Source organism: Cheilinus undulatus, linkage group 23 (assembly GCF_018320785.1).
Source record: "Cheilinus undulatus linkage group 23, ASM1832078v1, whole genome shotgun sequence".
Lineage (NCBI taxonomy): Eukaryota > Metazoa > Chordata > Actinopteri > Labriformes > Labridae > Cheilinus > Cheilinus undulatus.
Window position 1 is genome coordinate 9,011,419 of NC_054887.1, and position 15,453 is coordinate 9,026,871.

At 40.4% G+C, this 15,453-nt stretch overlaps 1 protein-coding gene across 2 annotated transcripts in view; it reads right to left on the reverse strand.

The window, feature by feature from the left end:
* Positions 1–15,453, reverse strand: part of ano2b (anoctamin 2b) — a 115,663-nt gene that overhangs the window by 72,151 nt on the left and 28,059 nt on the right. For both annotated transcript variants that reach the window (XM_041780781.1, XM_041780780.1), the window contains exons 3-8: positions 10,963–11,061; positions 10,575–10,726; positions 8,243–8,297; positions 8,101–8,152; positions 3,184–3,239; positions 2,682–2,729 (exon numbers count right to left, since the gene is read on the reverse strand). In XM_041780781.1, the coding sequence (XP_041636715.1) occupies positions 2,682–2,729; positions 3,184–3,239; positions 8,101–8,152; positions 8,243–8,297; positions 10,575–10,726; positions 10,963–11,061 (462 nt within the window). The remainder of the gene's footprint in view (positions 1–2,681; positions 2,730–3,183; positions 3,240–8,100; positions 8,153–8,242; positions 8,298–10,574; positions 10,727–10,962; positions 11,062–15,453) is intronic.

A 15,453-nucleotide genomic window follows, 5' to 3' on the forward strand; every position in this document is an offset into this window, starting at 1 on the left:
TTTCCTCTCACCGTAGGTGCTCGCTAGGTAGCTGCATATGTTGCACCGTCATTGTCATGTTTATGTCTAAAAAGCTGTTTTTATTTTACTGTTTTCAGTATTATTTAAACCCCTTGTTCTCTATACTGGCTGCCACACAGAGCTCTGTCAATCCAAATCTCCTTTTAAATTAGTTTTATTTAAAAACAGAGCACTTAAATACAGTCATGGACGAAAGTATTGGCACCCCTGGAATTTTTCCAGAAAATACATCATTTCCCCCAGAAATTGTTGCAATTACAAATGTTTTTGGTATACATATGTTTATTTCCTTTATGTGCATTGGAATAACACAAAAAACATAGAAGAAAAAAGCCAGAATTTACATAATTTTACACAAAACTCAAAAAATGGGCCGGACAAAATTACTGGCACCCTCAACTTAATATTTGGTGGTACATCCTTGGAAAAAAATAACTGAAACCAATCACTTCCTATAACTATCAACAAGCTTTTTACACCTCTCAACTGGGATTTTGGACCACTCTTCTTTTAAAACTGCTCCAGATTTCTCAGATTTGAAGGGTGCTTCTTGCAACAGCAGTTTTAAGATCTCTTCATGGCTGTTCAATGGGATTTAGACCTGGACTCATTGCTGGCCACTCCAGCTCTTTGTCTCCAACCATTTCTTGGTGTTTTTTGAGGTATGTTTCGGGTCACTGTCCTGCTGGAACACCCATGACCTCTGACGCAGACCCAACTTTCTGACACTAGGCCCTACATTGCGGCCCAAAATTTTTTGATAGTCTCCAGATTTCATGATTCCTTGCATACAGTCAAGGCACCCAGTGCCAGAGGCAGCAAAATAACCCTAGAACATCCTTGAACCTCCACCATGTTTAACTGTAGGTACTGTGTTCTTTTCTTTGTAGGCCTCATTCCATTTTCTGTAAACAGTGGAATGACCTGCTTTTCCAAAAAGCTCTACCTTAGTCTCATCGGTCCACAAAATGTTCTCCCAGAAGGATTGAGGCTTACTCAGGTACATTTTTGCAAACTCCAGTCTGGATTTTTTATGTCTCTTTGTCAGCAGTGGGGTTCTCCTCGGTCTCCTGCCATAGCGCTTCATCTCGTTCAGATGACAACGTATGGTCCGAGCTGACACCTTTGCACCCTGAGTCTGCAGGACAGCCTGAATTTGTGTGGAAGTTGACTGAGGATGTTTATCCACGATTCCAACTATCCTGTGTTGCATTCTTTTGTCAGCTGTTCTCTTCTGTCCACCTCCAGGGAGATTAGCCACAGGTCCAGGTTTTATAAACTTCTTGATTATATTACACACAGTGGACAAAGGAATTTCTAGATCTCTGGAGATGGTCTTGAAACCTTGAGATTGTTCATGTTTTTCCATAATTTTGCTTCCTAAGTCCTCAGACAATTCTGGGCTCTTCTTTCTCCATGCTTGGTGTGACACACACAGGCACACAACACAAAGGTTGAGTCAACTTTCATGCATTCTAACTGGCTTCAGGTGTGATTTCTAGATTGCCAGCATCTGTTACTCCCACAGGTGAGTTTAAATGAGCATCACATGCTGGAAATAAAATGATTCACCCACAATTTTAAAAGGGTGCCAATAATTTTGTCCAGCCCATTTTTTTGAGTTTTCTGTAAAATTATGTCAATTTTGTTTTGTTTTCTTCCGATTTTTTGTGTTGTTCCAATGCACATAAAGGAAATAAACACATGAATACCAAAAACATTTGTAATTGCAACAATTTCTGGGAGAAATGGTGTATTTTCTGGAAAAATTCCAGGGGTGCCAATACTTTCGTCCATGACTGATGACTGTACATGCAGTCTATTTTCGTTACTTCTATGTATAGCTTCCAAAATGTATAAGCATCAGTAATGTCTTTGACCCTCCCTGCTTATTGGACTGTTTTGTATGGGATGGTTTCGCGTCATATCATTTCGTATAGTTTCATATATCCATCTGTATCGTATTGTAACCTATCGTATTGGATTGTGTCATATCAGGCAGTACCATATTGTATCGTCTCATTTCGTATAATATCGTATCGTGTAGTGTCATTTCATGTTGTTTGCTGTTATCTGGTATCAACTTGTAACAAACCAAAGTATTTTCAACAGACATGGCTCAGTAAAAGGAAGGGGAGCAGGAGTGAATAAGTAAAGTGCATTTTCCAGAGTCTATATCCACAGCAGGTTATTTGCACCACGATTTTGCTCTGACTGATGGCACATGCTGGGTTTCTTTCTGAAACCAAGTGGATCACAAGACTACAATGTCCAGCAGGAATGAAGATAACAACACACAAACAACATGTAACTCTGCAGGTTATTTACTTTCCTTTTTTAAGTAATGTTGATTTAGTGATGAGATAAACAATCGTCAGTCTGCATTTGGTGTTAGATTTTAAAAATAAGCCATGCTCTGTGTGTCTCCCTGGTTGAGCTGAATTGCTTGGGGCAGATTGCAGCCTTGAAGCAGACTGCTGAAAACAGACTCAGCATGTGTCTTGGGCAAGGCAGAGCAATGTGGTGCTTCTAGCATGTGCCAGAAATGGACCATGACACATGCTGTAGAAATCCAAAGGGAGCGACTTCCTCCAGAGTGCATGGCCAATAGGAAAGCTGCACAGATAAGCATGATGTACCAAGGAATAACGGAGACCTACCTGCCTGTCACTCTTCTCCTCAACATGTCCAATGACCTTGTAGTCACCCTACGGTGCAACAAGAGAAAATGAAAATTAGGCATGCAGTAAGAAATAAAACAAGTCTGTAGAAAACTAGATCCCATGATAGTTACTCGTTTACTCACAAACCTAAACTTCAGAATACACTGAATAGATTCAGCTACAGACTGTCTAAATAAATCTTAAACCACCATTCTATTAGTTCTATCGTGAAAACCAAGTTCGCAGCAGAAGCTGTTGAAAGAGTCCCTCCAAGCTTTGCTGCCAATGTTCATTTAATTTGAGTAGAGAATTAGAGAATATTAGCTAGATTTTGGGCCACACAGCTACAAGAAGATAAAAAAAAGGTAAAATTGAGAAAAAACAAAGCCAAAACAATGCCTTGAGACATTAAAACCCTTGCATGATGAGGAAGTGACATTTTCCACCATCTGAACATCATGATAAGGGAAGATAAATTAATGAAGGGTGTTGAACTTACATCGTGGAGAGGGAAGGCAGAGTCGTACACGCCTTTAGCTATCAATGTGCTGATACCTGGAAAGAGAAAGAGACAGATCATAGGACGCCCTAGCTTGACACACCAGATAGATAGTGTTTTTAAATCAAGTATTATTTGCTCTTCTTTTGATAAAGAAGACCCATTTCTGTTTTTTTTAAGTGCCGCTATAGCTACATCCAAGCCAATCACCTGTTGCCATTGTTTACAGCTAAACCACTCCAAACTGCCTCATTCTCCTAAAATCAGACTGATTGGTCAGTCCATCCTCAGATTAAATCTTTGAAAGATAGATCTGCCTCATGACAGACATGGAATCTGGTCAGTCCATTGGCTTCACAAGGTTCCCTCACCGTTTGTGGAGGGTTTTGCATTAATGAGACTGTGGCGAGCACAAATGGAGGATGAGTGAACCAAGTTTAGGGCTGAGTGCTGGTCAGTAAAATCCATGTTTAGATCTTTCTCCCATTGGGTTCTCATTATGGAAACAGGCTTCAAAGTGGTCGACTCTAAAGCGTTTGCTGTGGTCAACTTTTAAAAGCTTCCTGTCAGAGTCTCAAGAGGGCGACTGGTGAAATGGGGGAAAAGTTTCTTCACATTGAAAGAAGAAAAGATACCGTCTTTATAAAGGTCATTCAGGCTAATGATGCCATTGTTGTGTAGGAGTTTAAATGCAGGGTCTGAGTTTGAGGGTGTAGAGATGTGGTTTTTGACAGGGCTTTGCAGGCCAAAGTTTTTTTATAAGTTGGCTCCAAATCTTCAGCAAAGCAAAAACAACTACTGCTTTCTCAGTTGTTAGGGAGAGGGGAAGTGAGGAGCATAGTACAGAGCATAATGGAAGGTGTGAGGAAGATTTTTCCTCAAGCCCGGGAGGAGTCATGCAAGTCATCAGTCAGTATACGAGTTCACAAGTTTCTGTATCGTCTGAAGCAGGAAAGTGGTAGACCTCCAGCGCTCTTGAGCGACTGCAAAACAGCCTAACAGATTTGAGGTAGTTTATCCCCCCATAAGAATTTAGAAATTAATCAGTTCAAACAAAGATTTAGTGAGAAAAGTTGGAACATCTTGGATAAGATACAGAAATTTGGGGAGGATGGACATTTTAATCAAATTAATCCAAATTATAAGGAAAAAAGGTAAAGCAGACCAGGATCAAAGTCTCTTTAAGTTTTAATATTTTAATATTATATTACTCATTTTCTAACTTTGTTTACTAAGATGTGAATTGTTTATTCCATTTTAGTTATAGTCAAACAGAAGGTAGGAGAAAAAGATTTTTTCTCATTTTTCTTCTTCTCTTGTCTCTCGGGGCTCCCATAGTAGAAAAACTCTGTTCTTTCTTGTTTTATTGATTTCTGAATCTGAAATTCACCTTCATAACAGATTCAGTATTTTCTCAAGGACATGTTTTGTGCTGTGGTTTTGAACTGCACTGTTTCAATTCTGCATTTTAGGTTTGGGGAGACTTAAGTTGGATTTTATTTGCATCTCTTAAAGTTTTGATAAATTTCCTGTGGAAGTCTCCTGACCTGTGAATGTCAGACTCATCAGATCAGACTCATGAAGCCTAGCCTTTCATCAAAGTGATCAATCAATTTATTATTAGTTCTCAAAGGGGAACTTGGGACTGTGCAATGATTAGTTAGGCCATTACTGAAAGTCAGGACCGACTCACATATCATTCAAATGCATGAATGCTCTTTCAATCAGCTGAAAACAACCACAACTCCCAGAGGCCTCTGCTTCAATCTCAGCCTGACCCAGGAAAAATGACCCACTTGTAGAGGAGATGGAGGAGGGCAGTGGAGAGTGGGCTGTGTGTGTGACAAAATTTAAGTGCCAAATATGAGGAGGAGAGAGAAAATAGAGGTTAAATAGATGCAAGGCTATTTTCTCCTCCTTATTTCCCCTGAAGCTCCATCACTACCCGCTGGCTGAGACCTTCTGCTGTGATGGGGACGCCAATGAGACATATGGGGGACTCTGAGAATGAAATGGGTGTCACTCTTATCTGCATGTCATTAAATCCACGGATGGTCTATTTAACCACTGAGGTAGGATCCAGTAACCTGAATCTAGAGAGGACTGAATGTCCTGTACGAATGAATGTCTTGTGGTTGAGTCAGGGAGGTCTGCAAACTTATTTTCAAGTCCACTTGACGCTTTTGAAATGAATTTTTCTAGTGTTTCAGAGTGTTGCAATCACAAAAGTCCGCTTTCACTGTGATGGTTTAGCTCAGTTAGTGGAGCAGGCAGTCATATACTGAGGCTAGAGTCCTTGAGGCACTAGATGTAGTATCAAATCCTGATCCTGGCTTGGTTTGGTGCACGTACTCCCCCACTAGCTCTCCATATTTCCTATGATTCTTCAGCTGTCTTATCTAATAAAGTCTAAAAAACAATCTTTAAAGAAAAAAAAAGACTTCTTTCATAACTATTTATGAAGGTCATAGACAAGTGACGCAAGTGCTGTGATAACCCTGGAGTTCTGCAAATCATCCAGTGGATTTCTGCAGATCTGCACAATGCTACTGAGAACAGCCAACTGGGACTGAATGGACCACATAGTAAGTTTCCATGTAGTTAGAAAAAGTCAAATTAGAGGCTGAGATTTACACTGCTGTGATGTCTAGCCTCTAGAGCTGTAATGGTAGAACAAAGTGATTCTCCCTCTGTGCAGTCAACAGAGGTAGTAATAAAGGTGTTAACAGAGATGAAAACAGGATCAGTGGAGCCAGGAGGGGGAGCACAGCACTCCACTGTGCTCTGTTCTCTCTAGTTTCTTTGTAAAGTCAAGACTCACTATGAATGGGGCATGCAATATCTTGCTGTTGCTTAATCAATATGAATGACTCAAGGCAGCGATGGCTAAACTCCAATAAGCAAAATGCACTCTAAAAACCCTTATTGTGTTAGTCTGTCTAAACTGAATCTTTAAATGCAAGCAAACATGTCTGACTGATATCCCTCTAAGTCTTAAAATTGGATGAACACACCTAGATAATGTGGTTGGAAACTAATTTACTCTTGCGAAGTACACACCTCAATTAGGACAAACTAGACTAGGTGTTCTGTGCTCCAATGCCTCCACACAGGGCTTTGTCTTGGAAATCAAACATCTCTAATACTAAACAAAGCAGAATTAACATTGTTGTCTGCCTTAGGATATCACCAAGAGCTAAAACGGGATTGTATTTGTGCCATAGGTAAAGCAGAGAGTATATAAGAAATACTCAAAGCAGCAATTCATACAGTACATCCAGTTTAGCCCCTTTGCTAACTTATCAGTAAGGTCAACAGGGAGAAGGTCCATGTAACTAGCTGAGAGGGGACAGACTGCCACCTGCCATAGTGGAGGCAGACATGCTTCCACCAATAAACCGACTCCCTTGTTTTGCATGTATACTGGGACAAGGACTTCAGTCCTGTAAATGCCTGATCAAACTTTAATAAAAAGTGGACTTTACTATGAACAGTGCATTCAGAAAGTATTCAGACCACCTTCACTCTTTAAATTTTCTATGTTGCAGCCTGATGCTACGATTGTTTAAACTCCTTTTTCTCTCATTATTAACACTCAGTGCCCCATCATGACAAAACTGGATTTTTTTGCAAATTTATCACATTTTTAAAAACTGATATATCAAATTGGCATAAGTATTCAGACCTTTTGCAACATTACTTGAAATTTAGCTCAGATGCCTCTCATTTTTCCTGATCATTGCTGAGATGTCTCTACACCTTGAATTGAATCGACCTGTCTGCTTCAGTTAGAAAGGGGGCCATGAACCCACTGGTCACTCTGACTGAGCTCCAGAGATCCTGTGTAGAGATGGAACAAAGTCCCAGAAGGACAACTCATCACCTGCCCAATACCATCACTACAGTGAAGCATGGTGGTGGCAGCATCATGCTGTGGGGGTGTTTTTCAGCAGCATGGACTGGGAGGCTGGTCAGGGTTGAGGGAAATCTCAGTGGAGCAAAGTACAGAGATATCCTCAATGAAAACCTGTTCCCAAGTGCTCAGGACCTCACACTAAGCCAAAGGTTCACCTTTCAACATGACAGTGACCTAAGCATACAGCCAAGACAACACAGGAGTGGTTAAGGGAAACTCTGTGAATGTCCTTTGTGTGAAAAATGTTAAATGGACTTGAGATTTTATAGCGCTTTCTAGTCATGCAGAAAAACATTCCCGATATTTCAGTTATGAACTTCAGCCAGCATTTTCTGCAATTCAGTTTGTCAGATTAGTGTATTCAGGATTTACCTGTGTCCCCCAGTAGGTCTTTGCTCTCTGCATGTTTGCCAGGAGATGAGACTTGAACATTAGGGATTAGACAGTGACGTAACCATCATGGGAAGTTAATAGTCTGCCACAAATACTTGTCCTGTATCGTCTGGCATCTTCTGCTGATCCACTTAAGTTTGATTTTGGACAGAGGGCTCTGCTTCACCACGCTGCTCTTCCACTCTGTTGATCGGAAATAATTTGGCACTACAGATGAGGATGAAATTATTAGCTTCATGCTTTAGAACAAAAGGGGCAGGGGGGTAATTTCATCCTCATCTGAACTGTTTTTAACAATCAGGGCATGGCATTATACCAACATGGGATGGAGGAGGGAGGTGGAGGAGTGTTTTAAACTGTGCTGCTGCTTTCCAACAGAGATGATAAAGTCATTGATCATATTTTGCACTATTTTTGTGCAGGTTCATAATGGAAAAACTATCCCCATCATTTATCAACAGCCTAGGCCTCCAGCAGAAATATTAGATTTGAGCTCACATGTCGTTCACTTAATCACGACAAAGTCAAAGTGAACCTGTCAATGTGAGGAATGATGATGGCTGTAAAGGCCCAGACAAACTCTGTTCTGGACGCTCTGGTTTCTTTACCTATGGTTTGGCAGGTTCGTACACACACCGTCCTTCTCAGGATCTCGTACACCTGAAAAAGATGTAAAAATATGAGGCTGGAGATGTACAGACAAAATAGCAAGAAATAGAAAAGAAGGTTTAAATTTCATGGAAAACTTACTATTCTGCCCCGTGTGGCATTGTCGAAGAACGTGTCTTTAGATACAATGTTGTACCTGAGAGAAAGAAAAATAACAGTTTAAACAACTGATAAATGTTAGGACTTCCTCTCTCTCTCTGTCTCTATCCCTTTACAACCCTGATACAGCTTCAGCAGACGGCTGATCGACATGAGCCTGATTCTGCTCGATGTTTCTGCAACAGGGGGGCAAGCCTTAATCAATAGGGGAGGGGTTGTTTGTTTTAATAGCTGTAGGGGAATCTAATAAACATCGCCCTACTTTTCCCACCACATATTTCTTTATTCAACAATGTCCTGGGGGGCAGACGGGAAAAGGTGGGGGGCCTGATGTGGCCTTTGGGCCACCAGTTGATGATCACTGCACGAGGCCATCTGGGTCCAACAAATCCTTTTTAACCTTAACAGAACTGAATACAGCACAATGACAAGATATTTAATCATCAAACTGATAAAGTTTAGAGAGACTGGGAAAGTTGTGAAATGTTAAAAAAAGAAGCACCTGGAACATTCCACAGGTAAGAAGTTTAACTTCACTACTTTACTTAACTAACAGGTGACAGCAGGTGACAGGGTACAAAAGGAGACCTCCTGAAAGGCTCAGTCATTTAATTTCAATGATGGCGTGAGGTTGGCATCACTTTGTGAAAGACTGTGTGGGAAATGGTCCAACAGTTTCTAAACAAAGTTCCTTACTTGTAAGGAATTTAGAGATGTCACCATCTACAGTCCATATTATCATCAAAAGATTCAAGGAGTCTAGAGAGATCTCTGCATGAAAGCGGCGAGGCTGAAACCTAACAGTGAATTCCTGAGATCTTCGATCTCTCGTGTGGCACTGCATTAAAACTGGGATGGATATCACAATATCCACTTCTGAAAACCACCATTCATGCTTTTAATTGTCTATACTTAAGATGAGTTTTAGGGGTTTTTGTCTTTATTATGATAGGACAGCTGAAGAGAGACTGGAAATATAGATAGAGACGGGAAAAAGCACAGAGAACACAGAGTGATTCTGCAACCAGTGCGTTGAGGATTACAGCCTCTGTATATGGACCCCTGCTCTATCAACTGAGCTAAACCAGTGCCCCCTAATAGCTATTTTTTAATGCATTTTGTCTCACCTGACCTTAATGTCTTGAAAAGCTTGCACAGCCAAGGTCTTAATGTCTTTTTTTCAGGAAAATCTAGGCTTTAAGAATGTGTGTTCTGCAGCAATGTTGCTTGAATTTTATGAAACGTTATGTGACTAAAAAGACAAAAGAAAAAACTAATAGAAATCAAAACAAAGACTTTTATGTGTAACACAGTAAACAAAAAGGACTGACTTTTTGCAAAAACTTGTTCTCCCATCTCTTGGGGACCAAAAAGTGAAAAAAAAAATAATCCAGTGACAGAGAGTCTTCAAAATATTCACATATTTACAAAAAATTCCTTTGACTTTTTGTTTTTGCTGATTATGTGCCATTTCTCAAAGCAATCGCTGTCTGTAGAGACACAGAGGAAAACATCACAGGCTCTCTGTCTCTTTTTTTCTCTATTATGAGCTATTCAGGCCTGGTTCAGACTGTCTCCTCTAGTTTCTAAGTGTTTGCACATGCCCTGTTTGGCAAAACAGGGCATGATGACGGAACTACCTACCATTGGTTGTCACAGCCCACGTGACATTCATTTTGGGAACTCAAGATAGTGGCTAATGCTAAGTTGGCAGGAGAGACAAACTAAAATGGCTTTAAAATTGATCAAAATGACATTCATTGTTGAATTTACTGGTGTGGATTTAATCTAGACCCAGAAAAGTCAACGAAGTTCAAGACTAGCTACGAACGCTTCCATAAAGCGTGAATAGTGTTATTGGAATGGGAGCAAAAAGTAGGAGGCTATGATTTATGGTATAAAAGTTGTTTAATTTCTAATAACCTGTGTCTCTCCTTGTTGTTTTCAACAACGTCAGGCTAAGAGGGAAAACAAAGCATGACACTTCAACTACAAATAAGTCAAGACTCAGCCATCTCTGCTTATTTCAACAAGACAATCCCACATTCTGACCATTTTTATGCTGAGAGCAACTGAATGCAGTCTGAATAAATTTGCTAATTACAGTATTCCCTTTTATTCACATTTCACAGAAACACCCCAACTTTTTTAAAATTTGGATCCATATAACAAAGAGCATCAATTTGTTGTTTTGCTCCACAGATTGATGGACTGATTGATCCTATTTCTCACAGTCCTCTAATGTCCTACAGCAAGCGAAGGCACAGAATGTTTTGTATGAATGTGCTGGTGTCTGAGTGTGGTCAGTCCTCACAGGTGGAGTTTGTCCCTGGAGAAGCAGTGTGAGAGGACTTTGTTGCGTTCGTGTTCCTGATGTGGTACTTTGGGCTGGAAAGGCTGTTTCAGTTTCTTCCACACTGTGCTCATACTGGACCCGAAACCTTTTTCTTCTTTAAGTTCATAACTCTGAAAACACACAGCAGAGTCAATTAGAAAACTTTTTAAGACATACTTCAAAAGAACTGCCAAAGGCCTTGGGGAACGACACCAAAACCTTACACTTGACAATGATGTGTTAGTAGATAAAACAGTTCCTGCTATTAATGAACTTTGAACATTGTTACTGTGAAGTCTATTGATGGCTGGAGAAATAACAAGTACACATAAAAAAAGACAAGGCTTAACTTTGATTGAGATCTCACCGTCTTTGTGGGGACTTTAATCTTGAGAAACTCTGCCTCTCGACACAGCACAGGCCAGGGCGCATGCAGGCGAGTGAAGCTTGGGCCGTGGGTCTTAAACTGGAAAACATGAAAGAAAAAAGAAAAAACGCATGATGTTGAATGTAGATATGTCTCCCGGGCTATGTGTCCAGACTAGATGGTTACAAGTTTATACTTTTTATTTAGGTCAGAGCTGCAAATCTGTGATTTTTACTCTTCCTACAAGACATGGAGCAATAACAAAGATTTCTTGGTGCCAGCTAAAACAATAGGTAACAAACCGATTGTGGGTTGTTTTCCCATCATGTTATCCCAATAGCACAGAAAAGTCAGACTGGGGGCAGGAAGTGAGAGACACCATGCTGCAGTCAACATCAGAACATTTCTACATACACTGGCAATGATCCATACACTTAAATACATACTTAAATGGTTTATCTTATACCTTTCTGACAGACATGTCAATGTTCATTTCAACTGTAATGTGTCTTTCTCTGCTCCCCTGTTATGTGGAGTTCCACAGGGGTCTAAACTTGGTCCAATCCTTTTCCCTTTGTTCATGTTACCTCTGAGTAAACTACCTTGTTTTTAATACTGTAATATTGTACCACTGTTTTGCTGACGACACCCAGCTCTACTTTTCCATTCGAACCAATTAATCTCAACAATCTTCAGCACCCTTCATGACTATTTAGTCTAATGTTTCAATTGTGAGTCACAAAACTTTCATCATCTCAACCCGGGTAAAACAGAAATCTTCATTATCAGACTCAATTATGTCACCCAGCATCTCGGTCCCCTTGCTAACAACATTAAGTCCACCTCCAAGAAAACTGGCATCCTGTTTGATAACCATTCAAACTTTGACTGCCATATCACCAAACTAGTTCAGTCCTGTTTTTTTTCAGCCAAGAAATATGGCCAAAATCAAACCCATGTTTACAGCTAAACTTTTAATTGATACCCTTATCTTCTTTCAGTTGGACTACCCTAACTCAGTCCAAAAACTCAGTCCTCATTAGCATATAGCATAAGTTGTCTCTGGGGGGTCACATAACTGAAGTGCATGTAAACATGTAAAATCAGATTATTCCCTCCCAGTTATGGATTCATGTGATCATGTGAATGTACTCAATAAGAGGATTAGTGCTTTGACTGCTGTTTTCCTTTAACTTGACCACATTGGTTTAAAGTGCAAAAGCCAAAGTTTTTGAAAGTACTGTTTTCTGACCTAAACTTTTATGTTTTGGAAATATATCACCAGATTGCTTGGCTGAAACCACCTTCTTACCAGGCCATCTGTCAGCTCTGCTTCACAATCCAATAAAACCGTCAGACTGAGTTTTAGCCACAGAGGTCTCACTGTGTGCTGCAGTCAAAAGCTTCTCAGCTGCTTCTGTCTCCGACCTTGAAATTGGCGTCTGGAGCTGCAGACTCACAGCAGGTTGCACAGCCCTAAACAATCCCAGGTAGTATCTCACATGAGAAGCAGGCTAAACCAGTCTCTGCCTTGAGTCTGACCCACTGAAACACTTTGGCTAACCAGCTTTGCCAGCAGCTTACTGGTGTTTATGAAAGATAGATGTAGCCTATGTGCCTGAAGCAGAGCTTGGAGCTGTTTTCTTCTTCTCTCTGCTGTTGCAGCCTGTTCCTGACACTTTGGGTGCTTCTCTGTTCCTGTCACAATCTCCACCAAACACATTTAACGTATTTACTGTAATGATAAATAAAATCCTGACTCATCAAGCTTGTTCTGCTAATGAATCATGATCCCGCGCCCACACGGTTATTATTATTTAATATTAAGATGCATTAGGAAAAGTGTTAATTAGCAGCTCCAAACAGCATCAAGGTATGTGACTGAACGATTATCAGACCATTAACAACTCCTTTGGATTTAGCAACTTTTAATACTTGTAAGACCCCATAGACACCCTGAAATTGGCCACAGAATTTGTCTATAATATCTGATAAATAATAAGAAGTAAAAAACATAACAAATGTTGAACAGAGGTACTATTTCTCCAGCCATGGTTTTGGCTTTATCAGCTCATTGAGCCAGATTACAGCACGGCAACTGTCAACAAAACCATACCACACAGAGGAGTCGGTTTCATAAGCAGGATTTCAGCTGCAGGCAGGAAAAGTTTGGGGTATTTCTGACAGAAAAATGATAACATGAATATCACAAGCAGGAACCAACAGAGAAAGGCAACATGTAGTCTTGCATCACATTTTTCCAAGTCCCGTTAGCATCAGTTAGCTTTAGAGTTATCATGACACCAAAGAGGGGAGGATTAGCCTGCTTATAACAAAACTGGTGACAGGAGATATGCTCCCGTTTAAAGTCCCTGTATAATGATTAAAAAAAACTTTACTATATTTCAGTCATGAAAAACATCTTTGTTTATAGATTTAAACTTCAAAATCATGAACAGTGAGGACGTATTGGTTGAATGAGCTGAAGCCACTCCCACCCAGGAGAAATACAATCCTCTCAGATTTAAAAAAAAATGCTACAACCTGAATGGAGGACTCATCTGTCTGCTGTGCTGCTACGTTATAACTCTGTTTTTAAGCCACCAGAGAAACAATCATATTTATGTCATATCAGGCAGACAGTTTGGAGCTAAAACATTTTTAGTTCAATTTTCTCATTCTGTATTTAACACTTCAGATATTCCTTATATCTGAGTTATGGGAAGTTAAAGGGATACTTCAACATTTTGGCAAAATTCGCCCATTGCCAAATGTTGAAGCTTCTGTCCTGTTTATGAGACCTCAGTTAAGTTGCTGCTGAAAACACTCTGTTTCCTGATGTTGCTCTTCAAATATGATTAGCATTCGACACTTTTATTGTGATAGACTTGGAAGGAATAGAACGTGTCTATCATTGGATACTTAATGCATTTTGCAGACATGAGAGATGGAACTGTTTCTGCTTTGAGAGAGACAAAGCAACAGTCTGCTTCTTTAAATCATCCATAACTAAAGACAAGTGAAATATGGATTAAAACACACCTTCAACAGATAAGATATTTGTTCCTGCTGCATCCAGTTCAAGTGAAAGGTAGGTAAGCACTCCAGCAATTAGCCTGCACCCTGACTTAATGGTGAACTGTGATCAGAGTGCAGCTGCCTAGCTGTGTACCAAAGCACAGAGACAGAAGTTAGGGATTAAATTTACTGTTTTCTGGTACAAATCTCTATGATATCTCTATGGTTAAGATACTTTTAATGACCAATAGGCCAACTGTGGCTGAAAGATTTGGTAAATTTACCTCACAATGAACAAAATCACAGCATGTAGTTGGCTGTTAATTTTCTATGTAGGCAGTGACATCAGCAACCAAAAGACTGTTCTGAGATGAACTGCTCTGTGATTTTATTTGTTGTAGCGTTAGGGGAGCAGGGTAATTACCCACCATGTCACCTAGTAATTCCAGGTGACGTGGTGGGGCGCAATATTTGCCCTGCCCAAATTAAACATAGCTACAAAAGAGGTGAAAAACTTTCTAACGATCTAAATCCAAAATTCAGTGACAATTGCTGCAAAATCACAATCTGAGGGCTGATTTGCAGCATGTAGATAAAGTGTCTATTACTTAGACTCATAAACAGATCTCTACACTGTTACTGTAGCACTGTTTGGTCCTTGAATAGTTAATTTCATCTATTGATAACAGGAATTTTATTTTGGAGGTGCTGTGCTTTTGCACAAATGATAAATCAACAGGGGGCCCTCTGTAACATTACCAACACTTGTTATTTCATCCAGAACTGGGATTTGAAGTTCTGATGAGCAGTGCACCACAGACAACATAGTGGGCCACTGGTAGGTCCGAGTGCGCTCATAAAATTAGACCTCTTAAGGTGCAGAACTGAAAAAGACTTACAAAACTCAGGAGCAGCACTAAGAAATCTCCTTTAAGAGCTTTTATTTCTGCACGTAGTCTTCGTCTGCGACAATTACAAGGAGGGCAGCGTGTCTAAGCAGTGTATAGTATAGAGTTAGCAAGTACTTGGGTATTCATCCATAAGGTAATGAAAGTTCTTGAGCACTTAAAGAGCCGTAAATGCCCATCCCTAGTTTCAGCCCCGGTTAGCTTTTATCAGGATTGAAAAACTCTTCCCCGTGCAGCTGCTATTATAGAGCTGCTTTTAGACTGGAGTGGGAGTGTAACCAGAAATGAAAGCGAGCAGAGACAGCAGGGGATGTCAGCCAGGTAACCCTACCCTCCTCAGACCCCCACCTGCTCCTGTGAGGGGGGAGGGGGGGTTGACAAGAGAAAGGTGGCTCGGCAAATGATGGAAACCTGAAACTGTTCCCTTTCTCCTCTCTCGACTCCTACTCTCCTGAGATCTTTCGCTCCCCCGCCCCCTCCCCCTCCTCCTCACATATATATTACTGTGCCTTCTGCTACCCGCTAGACAGTGTTTCACTGACTGATTGACTGACTGGCTGACTCA